Source organism: Phalangium opilio, unplaced genomic scaffold, assembly GCF_054372755.1.
Source record: "Phalangium opilio isolate 3A_F unplaced genomic scaffold, DU_Popi_V2 ptg000031l_1, whole genome shotgun sequence".
NCBI lineage: Eukaryota > Metazoa > Arthropoda > Arachnida > Opiliones > Phalangiidae > Phalangium > Phalangium opilio.
In genome coordinates, this window is record NW_028324158.1 from 6,313,595 (window position 1) to 6,331,089 (window position 17,495).

At 37.1% G+C, this 17,495-nt stretch overlaps 2 protein-coding genes across 2 annotated transcripts; both read right to left on the minus strand.

Moving 5' to 3' along the window:
* Positions 1–882: 882 nt before the first annotated feature.
* LOC149690251 (uncharacterized) lies at positions 883–7,577 on the minus strand. The gene is made up of 23 exons (XM_089870491.1): positions 7,556–7,577; positions 7,412–7,505; positions 7,084–7,345; positions 6,804–7,006; positions 6,426–6,733; positions 6,212–6,354; positions 5,936–6,121; positions 5,827–5,834; positions 5,389–5,777; positions 5,054–5,289; positions 4,877–4,991; positions 4,643–4,816; positions 4,422–4,580; positions 4,248–4,344; positions 4,081–4,176; positions 3,853–4,015; positions 3,552–3,631; positions 3,367–3,489; positions 3,186–3,309; positions 2,939–3,134; positions 2,732–2,874; positions 1,623–2,197; positions 883–917 (listed from the first exon to the last, which is right to left on the minus strand). Exons 1-22 carry the CDS (start codon positions 7,575–7,577, stop codon positions 1,928–1,930), a joined length of 3,591 nt encoding a protein of 1,196 aa, XP_089726617.1. The 3' UTR covers positions 883–917; positions 1,623–1,927.
* Positions 7,578–9,645: 2,068 nt separating this feature from the next.
* Positions 9,646–17,335, minus strand: LOC149690252 (nose resistant to fluoxetine protein 6-like). The gene is made up of 13 exons (XM_089870492.1): positions 17,065–17,335; positions 16,632–16,891; positions 15,328–15,442; positions 13,855–13,942; positions 12,925–13,043; positions 12,678–12,851; positions 12,508–12,601; positions 12,011–12,106; positions 11,784–11,949; positions 11,646–11,725; positions 11,104–11,347; positions 10,700–11,029; positions 9,646–10,616 (listed from the first exon to the last, which is right to left on the minus strand). Exons 1-13 carry the CDS (start codon positions 17,333–17,335, stop codon positions 10,281–10,283), a joined length of 2,373 nt encoding a protein of 790 aa, XP_089726618.1. The 3' UTR covers positions 9,646–10,280.
* Between the last annotated feature and the right edge of the window lie 160 nt (positions 17,336–17,495).

Below are 17,495 nucleotides of genomic sequence, written 5' to 3' on the forward strand. Positions count from 1 at the left end.
CCTGAATTTTCCCTGAGGTTTTTGTCAACTATTTATTTCCCTGATTTTTCCAGGTCTTCCCGGTTTTCCAGGTTTGTATGAACCCTGTGTTTATACCGTTAATCCTTCTGCCATTAACTCCTCAGGTACTAATTCTGGTCTGAATTCAGCTTTGCTGACCCAAGCACATCGATCATTTACTGGCAACAAAGTTACAATTACGTCTCCATTATCTGAAAATGAAAGTAACACTGTAATAAAGAAATAATACCAAAACAGCGTAGTAGAAGTTACTTACTGAATCCTTGCGTTGCCGGCCTACTACTCCTTCTATTTGCAATTGCAACCCCATTATTCAAGTTAGCCTCATTTAAATTAACACTTTGCAATGGAGTTGATCTTGTTCTGTGTTCCGCGGCTAAAGGATGACCATTTGTAACTTCTGATAAACTGGATTCAATTGGTTTTCTCGGGGGTGCTTTAGGCGGAGGTAAAACTTGGGGTAAAGAAGGGCTTGATTCCCTATGAGGAGGGGTTTGATGTTTTTCAAATGATACGCTCATTTGCCTTGGATCTGCGATGGTACTTTCATTTGGTAAAGGTGGACGTTGTCGATGTGAAAGTGCTTCTTTCACCGGTGTTTTATCCAAGTGAATGGATTGTGAAGGTTCAAGAGTGGCAACTCCGTTGTTCGCTGTTTCATCCTCAAATTTAACCCATGATTTCGCTTCCGATGGTGGTGTTGTTGGTGTAGGTTGTAAAGGGTGGCTTTTAATGGTTTGTGTCTCTGTAAAATTGCTCGAAGGTAAGGGACTCTCTTCAACAACTGGTAATGCCGAAGAGATCTCTTCTTTAACAGCCTCGGACATTTTAATACGTTGAAATTCACAATATTAAGTTAAGTTTTTCTTCAAGAATTTACTATAATTGAGTCATTCCTAAATGTAAAATTGACAACTGTTTAAACTTTTAACTAATAAAATTAGCAACTATATGTTAATAATGGAACTTTGGATATAAACAAGTGCAATATGTTTGGATATAACTTCGTAAAACAGTTCAAAGACTGCCTACACAAGAATAAAAACGGGCAGCCCCAATATAGATAGAGGTACTTAGAGCCTTGTCAGTGATAATTTAATTTAAGTTAACGTGACAAATTGGACTTAAATGATGGAATTCAATATAAAATAGACTTAAGCCAATGAAAAGCGCTATGTAAAACCCAATTTATGATTAATAGCCATCCATATAAAGGATGACATTAGACCTTCAACTAAATACTCGACAAATTAAAACAAGGGGTTCATTATATCACACAAATTTAACGTAACATACTTGAGATTTTAAGAGAGGCATGCATGCATCTGTTTGTGAGAAATGCTCAATCTCAAAAATGTATGGGTGATTAAAACGAAAAGTAAGGTCACGTGGATATAATTAAGACGTATTTAAAACTAAATTGTCAAATTCATAAATCACACACCCTTTTTATAATGAAAAACGCAATCCCTATCCCTATTTCTCCAGGAATTACTTGTCAGTAGGCCTTAGGCGCATTACTTTTGCTTTTGGAATGTTTTGTATTAATTATTAAATCCAAAGCCATGCAAAAATTACAGAAAAATAATAAATACACAAACCTGTTGTTGAAATAAATTCCATAAATTCACGACGTTGTTTTCGAGGAAACCAAAACGAACGCGGAAAAACCACACCACCTACAAACCACAACAGTATACGCGAACCACACCGACGGACCACCACCTACTGTGTCCACTTCGGTATTATGGTAATTTTGGTATCTAATTAAAAACTTGCGTCATATTTGACCAATGAAATGATCGTATAGATGGCGCCATAATACACAGCAATTTGGCGCTAAAACCTTTAACCGCGAAGTTTGAAAAAGTATTTCTTAGACATTTGCGAAAACCTTTTTATTTAATCAAAGATGAGTACTATCTAGTTTAATATCGCTATTCATTTTGGGCATTTTGTGGTCGCTAAGATTGAAATTAGCATTGTTGTTATCCTCTTGCACGCTTTTTCTTGTGTCCAATGTTAGTTTTTGCGGATCTAGGCCTAGTTGCTTATTCTTTTTGAGATTAAAATTGAACCATATTTTATCAAACTGGATCAGTGGAGACTCGTAGATTACGTGTAAGATAAAAGCAATTACGTAGCTAAACAAAAGGTTTCCAAAGAAGCGCATAACCTAAAGTACAGTGAAAAGTCACACACATGCTATAAATATACGCGGAAAATATAGAGTTTACACCAGGGAGAAATGTTGTAAGGTGGAGTGGAAATGATGATGTGCGACCGGCGGCATCGAAACTCTCCCAGTTTACCTCGCGCACGCCCCTACCCTTCGGTAGGCGATTATTAAGTGCTGCCGCGTAGCGCCATTGTATTTGTGTGAGAACTGGCTTCTATTTTTAAGACAGAGAGGGCGTTCTTTACGATTCTGTACTGTACGATCCGTAGGTGGGGTACAGACAGGGGCAACGTTATAGGTATGGGGGTTCCACTCCATCCCTCTCTCCTTCAAGGTTAAACCTCCTATGTGTAAGGAAGGAATTTGGCGACGATGGCTAGTATAACCAGAGGGGACAACTATTCAAGGAGGAATTCCTTGAACTAATAGTCGCGAGCGAAGCTCCAAAAACACAATAAGAATTCTCTGTGTCACCTCTATACTTTCCTATTTTTACTTATCAATCAGAATGTTAAGGTCTGTCATACGAACCAAAGTATTAGGGTCAGCGTCAGCTGGGCCATATAATGACGAAAAGAAGAATCTGGTTGATAAGACATGAACTAAATATACCATGTACGACGGCCGATTCAAAATGGCAAAGATTTTCCACGACAAGAAACTGTTGATAACTCCTTAAATACCAGATTGAGACGTGAAGTTAGAGAGTTGGTGGCAACAAAACAAGTTGAACAATACCCGCATTTCCGGTTGCGCACTGGGAAGTAAGCCATGTCAAGGCTAGCCCCCAACCAATTCGCTGGAACCCATTCTGAAAGGCCGATTCGAATTTTGATGAAGGCCCTACCGAATGAACTTGGTGCCAAGTGTAAGGTCCGTAAAGCGTTAACCCAATAAGAATAGCAAAGACTATCCACCCTAAAACTTTGTACACCTACATAAACCCAATTAGTTCATGGTCTGAACCTTATTAATATTTACAAACCGTTTTGAAATCGAAGAGCTCTTTCTTGCGTGCCAATAGGTTACCAGCCAAGAGACCCATTGCATGTACAGCTACATGCGCATGAGGGTAGACATAAATGTATTGCATAAAGCGACAGAGGTCTCTGTAATATGTTCATTAACCAGACAGTCGATTTATAGAACTACACTTTGATAATTACTTTCGAACGGCCATAGCTGAGTACAGCGTGGGTGGAAAATTGTACCATAAACTCAATGTCACGTTAACAATAGGCGTGGTTAGGAAGAGCAACAACAAGTAGACGTTTGATAAAATTGGATGCCTGTGGTTTTATGGATTTAAACTGGGTTTAACTCTAACGTATGAGGGTGTATTTCGTCTTACCTTAGCAAGAGGTAAAAATACACCATTGACAAGCAAAAGTATTGCATTGCAGTAGAAACGTACCATACATGTACTAGACACTAAAAGAACAAATTAAGGTTAAGGTCGATCGAAACATCGATTCCTAACGAGGGGCTAACCACTCGGAGAGTTCCTGTACGCCGATTACGGATTACACCTAATCATTTTAGCACTGTCGAAGGCAGGCTCACGCGTAATCGTTTTAGTACAATCATAGGTACAGCCGTGTACGCCGGTTACGCTAAGTAACTGGCCCCTCGGTTCTTAATCGTCAACCAACCGTTTCGCAGATATCTTGCAAGTTATGTGTAAAAGTTAAAACGGTCCACCATCGATTCTTGCACAATTGACTATCTCTCAATATCTCGTCCCAGTAAGGGCCATCGTTTAATGGGTACATAAGGAGTTGTAAACCCAAAACTAACATAACACCCGGAAGTAACCTACCAATAAAACACTTAAATTCCACACCAAACCTTTTAACTTAAACTTACTAATCTTTAATTACCTAAAGACGCGCCTCAAAATTTGGATAGGACAATTGAAAGCTCTCTTTCCGTACTTGTCCAACGATTTCGTAAACCAGTATGCTGATAAAACCGCTCTTCAAATGAATGATTACGGAATTATTCAATTCGAATTGCTAAAATGTTTAATTGAAATTTAACTACTTACGAGAGAAAAAAGAACGAATCCACAGACAAGAAACCGTTCACCACAAACTGCAACCAGAAGTTTCCTACGACTTTAGTGCTAATGGTACTGGCGAAACCTAAAACACATTACGTAATCGTGGATATTAAAGTTTTGAACACATCACAATAAAGTGACAATAATATGGGTACGAACGAGTTTTGTAAGGATGAAAACCGTAGGCGGCGTGTCCCAGCACGACCCAAACCATGCTGAAGAATCGGACACCGTGAAAGTGACTTATGTCTGACGCATCCGAACGTTTCTCAAAGCGAAGAGCGCGTTGCAAGTTGCGTTTCAGAGAGAACGCTTCAACTAGAGTTAGATGTATGAACTGAGAGATGTTACTTAAAGCAACTAGCAAAGATATGTCGTACCATAAATGTTGGCGTTCTCGTCTTTAAAATAAACATCTATAAAGGTGCATACTAGAACAATAAGTATAAAGATGACCAACACTGAAATTACTGTTACGATGGCATAATCCATTGTTATACGCTGTCTTGTTTTGCAACTGACAACGACACCATTCATTTGGACACTTGAAGAAACTAAAAGACATTAATAGGCATCAACGCTATGCCAGAGTGAATTTAATACCAAACCAGTACTTGTGCTTATAATACTGGTGACATCGTCCATGATGCACGCTGATGGAAAGCATAATCCAAACCTCATACCGTGAGCGTAGAGAGAAGCAATTTTGTACTTGAAACTTCTGAACAACTAAACATAAAATTAGAAAGATGCCTTAACCACCTCTCCAGATTTTAAGGACTCATTCTCACTTGAGTTCTGGGAGTAAAGTTACCAAATGGCTGAACCAATTCTCCTCTATAATAATAACTTTTTCGTTTCTTGGGCAGTGGAGGTTTAAATTCGACCAAGCAGTACTGCCCCCGAAAAGACTCCTCCGATGTTTGGTCCTTGTTGACCTTAATCTTAAGACACTGTTCATAATCTCCCATTGATGCCAGGGCTCCGTCCAATATACCGCTTGTAGGTTTACCAGATGAATCAATCACTAAAAAACCGAGGAGTTCATCAAAACAATATAAGAAAATCTAATAAGAACTTACTCTGTAAAGCCCACATCTTCAAAGAAAATCTAATAAGAACTTACTCTGTAAAGCCCACATCTTCAAGTGCTTAAAATCCAAAATTAGTTTGAACAAAGCTGCATTGCATTCCTGGGACAAGTTAACTCTTGAACTGATATCGTTGAGTTTAGGTAGCAACTTCTTGACCAACATATCAACACTATTTTCGATAGAGTCTTCCATTTGGTACCATTTACGCAAAATTGAATCATCACTGGATTCAGTTAATAGTTTAGGCGTTACTACATTTCCTAAGGTGAATTTTAAAAGCAAAAGTAACACAACTACTGGTCCCATCGTCTTTGTGATAGTACCACCGGCTATGAAATATAAATTTAAACTGCCACTACCAGAACAGAATCTCCAAAGAAATAAAGGAACTAAACAACTTAAGGTTGCGCAATTTTTCCTTCTAAGATTACATTTTTAATACGTAATTTACAATAATACAAGTGAAAGACAATTCTATCTTAAAAAAAAAGAAAAAAAAATACTAATGCGATTAAAATAATTGTTACTCTATCTTTGTTTTTAAAATCAAATTTATGTGAACTTATTTAACTCTTCTTAGTTGGCATTGTTAGTTTCTAAAACTTGTACATTGGTGTTAGTGTCCTTTTCAGTGTCTGGAAGGAGTTTGATTTTGAGTCTTTCGAAGTATATTTTGTCTAATTGCGTCAACGGAGACTCGAAGATTAGGTTAAGAACCAAGGCTACAATATAACTTATGCTTAAGTTTCCAAAGTAGGTCCACCACTAAGGAATGATTTTCAGAATTGCAAATAAGCTTATTAAAATCATTAAATTATACATCAGAAATTTGCCAGTGGTTTACACCACACTCACCAAATTTTTTAATGTGGAATCAACTGGACCACTTAACGACCGGGAATAGTAGTGAATCACGAGTACATGAACCAAGTACAAAAGATATGACGTTTTGTTAAGTACTTGGAACACTTTCCACGATAGAAAATCATTGACAAAACCTTATGTTTATCAAAAGACCGCAAAACATTAGTTTATCTTATCAACACGATGTTAAATTAAAATTGAATACCTCCTTTACCAGTGGCGCACATCAATGCCACCCACGTCAATGCCACTGCCCAAGTGGTTCTATTTAGAGAATTGTAAGCCACACTTTCAACCAGAGTTGGAATCCTACCAACGTTCCAGACATACTGAACATAAACAGATGCCATACCAGAAAATATGGCCACTACCCAACCGACCCCTTGAAGAAATTTCGGGACTTTGATCTTGGACGACTTTGCCAGAGTTGTTCCGAGGGCCAAACCAATGGCGTAGACACCCACGTGATTGTACGGCAATAAGTAGTTGAAATAAAAGTAGTCAAAGAAACGCCTAATATCATAAATTTAGCATAAAGGAGTTGACTAGAGATGCAAAAGTTAAGCCTAATGAATTGTCATACTTAGTATCAGGATAGACAGCGTGAGCCGTTGGAGGATAACCCATATGATAAGATACGACAGCTGTAGCTAAAACTGATCCGGTGATAAGTGCAAACAGGAATACTTTAGATAAGGTTTTGTTGTGAAAATAAAAAGACAAGTAGATGATTCCAACGATGAAGAATTGTAAGTCGGCCGACACGTACCACAAATGCAATAGGCACTAAAATATCATGAATGGTATAAACACGTACACTGGAACCCTAATAAATTGATTTGTAAATGATCGAGGAAACAAACCGAATGACTTGGGTGTTGAAAGTTATGCCCAAAAACCAACACGCCCCACCAGTTCAAACGGCAAGCGTTGACAACGGGGCTCGTTAGTTCATTCCAAAGTGGTCCCGAACTGAACGATGGTAATAGTAGGGCTAAACCAATCATGAGCATCGCAGATGGAAGAAGTCTCCAAATTCTCCTAATTATGGCGACTGGTATGTTGAATACTACAATGCCTTTGTTTTCTACAGCTTTTATCATGGTGTACGAAAATATGACAGAACTGTAGAGAGAAGAACATTGAGTTACAAAAAATTTAACAGCGAGTGGGCGGATAAGGTGTACTTACGAAATAAAGAAAAATGTTTCAACCGATAAGTAGCCATTGACTACAAACTGCATTGGGAAGTCTTTGATGATGTTTTGAGCTTCAAGGGTTGATCCTGAATATATATTATATCTACCTTATTATATAGGCGTTAATAATGTTGACCTTGAACATTCTTCAAAGTCATGACTAGCCAATTTACAGATCTATTGAGTTCACTTTTTTAAAAATTGGGCATCATGACCTTGAGAGTTATCAAAGTCATTCAATTCTATCATCAACTCTGCCATGAAATTAAACGTACGTAAGAAGTAAGGGCTGACACTAATGGAAGTATGACACAAGACAACCCAACAGATGGAAATGAACCGTAAACCATGAAAAGATGAAAAACGGTTGTCCATAACGTCACTTTGTTTGGGTATGGAAAACAACCTTTTCAGATTGCGTCTGACTGAAAAGGCTTGTACAATCAACAATTTAAGGTCACGTGAAAGGTTATTGCCACTATCCATAAAGACGTCAACCAGGGTGCACAAAAAGACGGCTAAAACAAACGCTGATAATATGACGCTAAAAATACACTCTAAACAGTTATCTTTTTAAAACGTTGAGATAATTAGGTGGTGAAAATAATTACATAATTGCGATTTGGACTCCGTCAAACTTGAGATCCTCTTTTACTTCGCAAGAATAAACACCAGCGTAGTATCCAGCGTCTTTGGTAACTGTAGAACCGAGTTTAACGGTTTAGCGTCTACAATTAGTATTTTACAAAACTTACCCGATTTCAATACATTCTGAATATCATCTTTACTACAAGTCGATGGTACGCAGATACCAACTCGAAAAGCTCCGTCATAGAAAAACCCAGCGCTCTCAGCGAGAGTTTTACCCATCTATTATAAAGTACAATTTACACTGACATTGTGCATGGTATTAGAATTTTTCGACGTAAAAATGTGGGTAGGCAACCCTCATTATCGGGACATACAAAGGGGTTGATCCAAAAAGACTACAGCGTAGGCACCAAAAAGCCAGATTGAAGGCAAAGGTTTACCCTCCATGTTTTTCCCTCTTAGTTACATCGAAATCGTCTATTACGTAGTTCTATCAAACTTACCGGAGTTCTTGCTGTAAAATTATTCAATGGTTCGATGATTTTGTATTGAGACACGAAACCGTTTCTTCTTGGTAAGGCGGTTCTCACATCAACCAAACAATACTGTCCTTGGAATATTGTTGAATAATCCTCTTCGTCCAATGCCACTATCTTCAAACATTCTTCGTAATTACCCAGGGCACTTATAGCACCCTCCATCTGACCACCAGCTGGTTTACCCGATGCATCCAGCACTATAAAAGAAACAGGACAATGTTGAAAATTAAGCTTCAACGTATCCAAATCTCCTATGGCACACGCTGTTTGCCTGCTTTGTCATATTTTCTGAAACATTCAGTTCAGCCGTCACTCAACCCCAAGCTTCATGGTGATTCGTCACTTAAAAATCCAGCTTTTAACTTACTGCGAGTTGCCCATGGTTTCAGATCTTTAACATCAAGATAAAACTGCAAAGCCGCCGTGCTACAATCATCTGATAATTCAACTTCAACGCTTGATTCTTCTAACTTCTTTCTCAATCCATTTGCAATGGATTCGACCCTGTATATAAGTCTATCTTCCATGATACGCCATTTGTCCAACACCGCTTCGTGAGTCGCCTCAGTAGTCGGATCATGGGCGCCTAAAATATCTAAGCCAAGAACTGGAGACCAAATGGTCATCGCGAAAATCAGAAGCAACTTCATTTTTAGCCACTGACCACTTCAAATGAAAGTGAGCGAAGTGAAAATGGGAACTTTATATTATCCAAATAGTAGATTTAGAAATAGAATGCTATATTATTTACAGTTTTTATGAAATTTCATTATTTTAATATAATAATTGTGAAATGATATTTATTTCCTGTAAAATATACCCGCAATTAAATAGGAATAAGTTTATATTATTTTCAAAATAGTTGAGGTATAATGTATTCTTGCGTCAAGACTTATTATTATCTATTGTTTCTCTTCAATTTTCACCAAAACTGGTGGTTTTCGATTCAATTCACGCGTAGGTTTTTTCTTACCTTGAACGTAACAACTTTATTACCTACGATATTTAAAAATACTTTAGGCCTGTTATGAATTATAATTAAAATTTTAAAGTTATGTATAAAAGATAATATACTTTAATGTGATCCAAACACGATATGAGTTTTTTTTATAATTTTTGATAATTAAAACACGGAAAAAAATCTGTCTTTTATCGTAAGTTCATAAGATATGTTCCATAAGTTTTTCACTGGTTACTGAGAGCTTGTCATGAAGTGGCGTAGGCCATAGATTCTCGTGAAGCGACGCCCGGTGAGGCGCTGTCAAAGGCGTAGTACAGACTAAATTGGAAGATGGACTCAATTCTCGCTTGTCGTTCTCGAACTAGATCGAGCTGTAAGTCTCTAGCATTACGAAGTATAGGATATGTCATACTTATGGAACTTATCTTATAAACTTATGCTTTTATGAAAATTACCACGTTGTAAGGCGTCTACACTAAAAATTTAGAAATACAATTGTAGTTACACGAGGTATTTTGTTTTTGTAGTAAGGAACTTTGAACATTTCACTTAAGGTTAGGGTCAACCTCTTTAAACAAATGGGAAATTCAACTTAGGAAGTGATATTCAAGTGAATTGTCATTCGAACAAAACAAGGAATTAAATCTTGCTTGATGACATTTACGCCAACCTTGTGTCACCAAAAACAAATATAATTATAGTCTTTAACCCGAATTTGTACTGTGTTAGTTCAGGTTTTAGGTACGTTAAATGATTGTCGCGTGTTCAGTTCATTCGATCTTTGATCCATCTTCATGTACTTTATTACTTTGGGCTTCAATGTCTTTTTCCTCGCATTTCTGAGCAGTCTCTACCGCGGTTTCCGGAGTGGTAGGTCTATTATTACTTGCTGTACTTCGTTTTCTATCCTTTTTACCCCTATACCGAATTCTTGTCTCCTTTTCGTCTGTTGCATTCCTCATACGGTTAGGGCTAGAGTCCCTGGCTCTAGTCAAGAAACTGCTGAAGAACAACTTATCCAGTTGTTCCAAGGGTGCTTCGAAAAGTACTCGAAGTATGACGGATATGGCGTAGCTCAAGATGATGATGGCGAAGAAATACCAAAACTAAAGATGTAAATATCTTAAACTTAGCGGGTCCACAATGACAGGTGTTAATGAACCTGAGTTTCAATAATTAAATTACATACCAGTCCAGTTTTAGTTGGGTCAGCCTGTCCAGTGAGAGACCGGAAGTAGTACTGACAGACGGTTATATGTATCAAGTAGAGGACATACGATGATCGGTTCAAAGGAAGGTAACCCTTCCATGACAGTAACTCGTTGATGAATCCTCCCCTACCAGTCGCACACATGATGGTTAACCACGATAAGGCCAACGCCCAAACGGGTCGATGAATTCCATTGTAAATAGATATTTCCGCCGGATGTAAATCACGACCAAAGTGCCAAAAATACGTAGTGTAAATGGGGGCCGCAAAACCCAACATAGCTAATGTCCAGCCAAAGACTTGGGCTTTCTAAATGTACCATTCAAAATGAATAAAAATTATGTTTTCCACCACCGATATTTAGTGTTTAATTACTTAATTACCATGGATATTTTGAAATTTGAATTATTAACTAAGAAGGTTCCCACAAACATGCCAATGGCGCACACACTGATGTGAGAATACGGTAACAAATACCAGAACTGGAAGAACTCTATGATCTCCCTTAAATTAGTTTGCACCATATGAATAGAAGGCGGAAATCCCAGAGAATACGTCACTAGACAAGTGGTCAGTATACCACCAACGAATGCCATCAAGATGAATATTTTGCCAGCTAATGGCTTTCTGAAAATTAAATTTAACCAAATCTATACTGTGTGGTCCAAAAAGAGTGGTAGAACTGAACGGTTCTATGAGCGATTTTGAATCGAAATTGCAACTTCCATGACATTTTGGTCTAAAGGAAACCGTTTAAAAGTTATCATTAGAGTGTAAAAAACTTGTAAACGATGGCAACATGTCATATAAGATTTTAGACTCAATATGGCACACAGAACCCACTCTACCACAATCAACCTTGTTTATATACACCATTCTTTATATTTTCATAGCAATCTAGGTTATTATATTTCAAAAGGTATACCTGAAATATATTGACAAGTAGACGATGCTAACCAGGAAGAATTGAAAGTCCATAGAAACGTACCATAAGTGAAGATGACACTAGAAAGATTTACGAACCTCAGATAATTAAATTGAATAATAATTACAGCCAACTCACGGTATCTTTAGGGTAAATTAAGTTTTGAACGAACAGTATAATAGTCCACCAACTCTTCCGACAAGTTCTTCTTTGAGTATCAAAATACTCGTTCCATAAAGGGGCGTTGTTTAACAAGCTGGCAAGTTCGGCAATTCCGATAAGAAGAAGTTCAAGAGGAAGAAGCCTAAAAACTTTATGGTTTAAGTAATCGTAGCGTTTTAGTTATGTAAGGTTAAGTTTATGACCTCCATATTCGACGGACGACAATGATAGGAACGTTGAAAGAACGCAAACCTTTCTTGTTGACGGATTTGACCATAAAATACGAAAATAAAGTGGACCTATAAGAAATGACCTTGCAAGTTACGAGAATAGTAATGAACAGTCGAGAAGTGATATCTAGTTTATTAGGGAGAAGGTATAAGATGCCTAAGTGTTCGCGCGCCATAGTCCCAGTCGCCCTTACAAGGGGAACGTAATATAAGGGGGGACTTAAAAGGAGGCCGGGCTATTTCGCCTCTATTCAGTCGGAAAATACGTAATTTTCGTCATTCGCGTCGCTCTGACGTGAGGTTTCAAGAACCAGATGCTGGTTGTAATTTAGAGGCGGGGATTAACTCCGGACCTACCTTGGACTGGAGATAAAGCTAGAAATGTGGCGAATTTATACCTTCTCCCTAATAAACTAGGTATCACTTCTTGGAACAGTCTTGTCATGATACCCATGTAAACATCAACTTACGAGACGAAGAAGAACGTATCAACGGACAAAAAGGAATTGTACATGAACTGCATCACAAATTCGGACATCAAATCCTTGGCTATTTTACCATGACCTAGAAGACAAATTAATAGTTAATTCGTAATGATTCCTTAAACAGTACAAGGCCTTCAAATCACTTTCAAACTCACGGTAAAAGAAGGGTGGCAAGGTTAAACTGGTGTGACCCATGACGACCCAAACCATGGTTATAAATCGAACTCCCGCCAAAGCCGAGAAAGTTGTATCAGGAGGTATTTTGGTTGATAAAAGATTACGCATGTTTCGCCGTAAGGAAAATGCGAATAAAACCTTCAAGAAAGTACCTGTAAAACACAATAACAATACTTTATTCGCAAATTATCGACGGTAGACCTAATTTTGAATTAAATTCTTTACTGGGAGGTGATGGTTTATGGGTCTTGGATTGAACTCTTTGACGGACAATTCGTTTCGTATAGTTGTAATCGGCCATTGTACCAACGACCACCAACGAAAGTAAGAACGTTAAAACGACACTTTAAAATTAAAGAATGAATATAAATGATTACAAACGAGAATTCAGGAATAAAAAATAAATATGGTCTACAGTCACAATCAAACCCTTAAAAGTGAAATTCAATTTAAACACAGAAAGGGTTCATCCATTCTAATGTTTGATTCTACTATACAGGGTGATTCTGAAAAGTCTGTAAATAATTATGGGGGCTTTTTTTGTTTTGGGCGATTTCTACTCTAAAATATTTCATGACACTAGTCCTAAAGATCACCGTTTACAAGTTTACGTATTAGATCATAAGTTTATAACATATGTTCCATAAGTAATACACTACCTATACTTCGTAATGCTAGAGACTTACAGCTCGAGCTAGTTCGAGTACGACGTGGGAATTTACTACACACGGTTAATTTTGCAGTCCATCTGTACTAAGACTTTGACAGCGCCTCACCAGGCGTCGCTTTACGAGGATCTATGACGGTTCACCTACGTCACTTCATGTCAAGCTCTCAGAAACCAGTGACAAACTTATGGAATATATCTTATGAACATGTTTTTTCATTCATAACTTTTTTTCTATTTGCATAGAAGCCTAGACATAAAAAGGCTTAGCGAATATGTATACTTCAATATATAAATAAATAAATAAATAAACTTATGATTAAATCAATTAAAAATATATTGCTCTTGATAATCATGACATTTCAATTTCTAATTGACGTGAAACTAATTAAATTATAATTAACAATTTTTAATTTCACTTGAGGTTCCGTGTAAACAAGTCACTCCTATAAAAAGCATTATTATTATAATTAAGTCATTATACTTACATAATAACAATTATATCATTGGATAGTACGGTTGGTTTCTTAATTGAACAATTATCCACGTGAACTTTGAGTCCGTATGGTGACGCAACTGAATGGCACCAAATATAATCGTAAAATTACAACTTTTTACGGTCTTCATAATCTATAATTATAGGCCCACATAATCTTGACCAAAAAAATATGCCACGCAAACTTTATTATTTCCGTTACAAGATGCGTTTCGAAATCGCGAACAATTTTAAAATGAGGAAAAATGCGTGAAAATCAAAGGAAGACAATGAAAATGACCAAAGTGACACACGCTATCTATTAGTTTAAACTAGGGGGGGGGGGTTCCTTTTTCAGCCCACTTATCTTGTCAGTAAGCTTGAATATACGGTATTATCAAGGTTCCATGCCTTTCTCCATTACCTCAATGGCGCAATAACATCGAGTGCCACTACCCTATAGCAGAAGGGGATAATAGAAGAAGGATGACACTCTGTACCTTCTTAATACTTTATGTAGCATGATTCTTCCCAGGCTCATTCCTTTTTGTTTGCTCTCCTACTCATAAAACTTCAGATAGGTAACTATCGCACCGTGCTAGGGTGAATTCTATAACTGTTTGGTACTAAATCCTCAGCAATCAACCCACAAACCTTGATTGTCTTGACGTGGGACAAAACGCACAAGCGCACACGCCTTGGTTAATACTTAGCTAATGAAGTATGCGATTCGGTTTAGTAACCTTGCTCCTAAATGATGTTGGGAAGAATCATGTTACAGTTATCCCTCTTTGTGGTACACTTCTCTCGAAGAGAAGTATTATATACTTCTGCCTATGGAAATATAATAGGTAAAAATTATATGAAAAGAGGCTGGGTGCTATGTGGTTCAAGGTACTGAGACTTAGTACACGACTTTATAAATTAGCCGTGGCATAAAAAACTACGTCACCTAGTTTTTACAGACAATAAATTGGACAACTTCTCGGTCAAATGTCAAAAACTTAATCGTATTACGTTTCTTCAGCCGTTAAATACTTCAATTGAATTATTTTTTTATCTTTCAACGTGTCTTACCATGACGTCATAAGATGTTAAATGTTCAGAGTATAAATTATGGTAAGATAGAGGAAACTAATTTCGCAAAATGTCAATGTCGATCGGCTTCTTTTAGACAGCGTTAAGGTTAATTAGCATTAAATAGATTAACTGTCAAAAACTACCTCTCACTAGCTGTAACACCGTAACTTTTAAATTTTAACGAATTACTTTTGCGTCCCACTAGACACCGCCTTTTCAAGTTTTAAAACCTCTTTAAAGTTGTTTACGAAATGGTTTGATTCAATAAAATGACGTTAAACGTAGACTTGTCAAATAAATTGCTACACTCTCCTCGAAATTATTAATTACTTGTGTCACTATGCCAACCAAATGAATGAATGACCATAGTATAAATAATAAATAATTAAAAAAAAGTTGGGCTTACGTTGGAAAATTAACTTTTTCAAATCCTTTTGACTGCATGTTGAAGGAGCACAAACTGCTGTACGAAATGGTAAGTCGTAAATATAGCCCATTCCTTTGACAAGGTAGTCGAAGGGCTAAGCAAAGTTGAAAAGAAGAAATTAGGCCTATTAAGTTTTTTCTTTGTAAATTGAATTGAGAAATAGGCCTCTACATCAAGTATGTTAATGTAACAATGTAATGTGCAAGTCAGTATGCAATAATGTAATGGAAAACAAGTGCCCCACGTGACCAAAGATAGAATTGGACAGTTGTACAGTGATCAATTTTGTTTTATACATTACCCCCCCCCCTTCATTACATCACCTAAGTGTCAAAGGTATGAATGAGGCTGAGCACATGGAAACTTGAGAACTATAACCTACTCTATTCTACATCTATTACGTAAATTTAACGATAGCGCAAGTGAAAATGTAGTTATGTAAGCGAGAAAACAATCCATGCAGTTCGTGGATAAGTGATAAAGAGAATCAATATTGTCATGGATAAGTGAGAGAAAGAATCCATATAGTCATGGATAAGTGAGAAAAAGAATCCATATAGTCATGGATAAGTGAGAAAAAGAACCCATATGGATAAATGAGAAAAAGAATCCACATAGTCATGGATAAGTGAGAAAAAGAATCCACATAGTCATGGATAAGTGAGAAAAAGAATCCACATAGTCATGGATAAGTGAGAAAAAGAATCCACATGGATAAGTGAAAAAAGAACCCATATAGACATGGATAAGTGAGAAGAAGAATCCATATAGTCATGGATAAGTGAGAAAAAGAATCCAAATGGATAAGTGAGAAAAAGAACCCATATGGATAAATGAGAAAAAGAACCCATATGGATAAATGAGAAAAAGAACCCATATGGATAAATGAGAAAAAGAACCCATATGGATAAATGAGAAAAAGAATCCACATAGTCATGGATAAGTGAGAAAAAGAATCCACATAGTCATGGATAAGTGAAAAAAGAACCCATATAGTCATGGATAAGTGAGAAAAAGAATCCATATAGTCATGGATAAGTGAGAAAAAGAGTCCATATAGCCATGGATAAGTGAGAAAAAGAATCCATATAGTCATGGGTAAGTGAGAAAAAGAATCCATATAGTCATGGGTAAGTGAGAAAAAGAATCCATATAGTCATGAGAACGTTCAAAGATAGAATTGGGAGGTAGTACTGTGACCAGTTTTTTCCCTCCACACAGTACCATTTTCCGTTACATCATCGTCATATTGGTAAGTGCCAAAGCCAAAGAAATCTACTTACTTTAATTCTGGGTCTTTGGGATAAATTCTTTAAGGGCGGCAAGTATTGCCAGTGATAAAGAAACCTTCCCATCTTGGGTAACGGAGGTCTGACATCGACTAAGCAATATTGACCTCTGAATTTGAACGGATTATCAGGGATGTCTTGTAATAAGTCATAATCTCGCGGCACCGCTATATTAACACACTCGTCGAAGTTGCCGTAGAAACCCAATTTCCCATTCAATATACCTCCAACTGGTTTACCGGAAGCGTCCAACACTGAAATGATTAACGTCAATAACAGTTCTAAGTAATCAAAATTAAATTTAGTGTAATGTTAATAATTTGAAAGCCGTGTACACCGATTACACTGAGTGACTGGTCCATAGCCTGGTCTCTTTGAATATGCTTAATTAATGCGTTTAATTCGATAATCTGATTATTTAACTTACTCTGAGTCGCCCATCGCTTGAGACCACCGGCATCTTTCAGCAGATTAAACAAAGATCCACGACAATCATCTGATAATTGCATTTCGGAAGATTGGTTCTTAATCCAATTCCAAACGCGCATGGAACCTTCCTTCGCCAAATACTGAACTCTCATTTCCAGTCTAGTCCACACTTCCGTTCCATTCTCAGTTGGCTTTGAAGTACTCAAATGGACGCGACACACCACTACCAACACCAAAATCCGCGTTAACAACATAGTTGAAGTCCTCATAATATCCTCAAGACTTTAAAAGTATCAAGTATGGCATTAAACAAACAAAAAATTATGAGGTATCCATAAAGTCTAAGACAATATCAAGCTCAGTTGAGATAAATCAATCAATCTCGGGTCTTAGTAAAAAATCTTTGACCACTTCGTTGGAAGCGAAAGA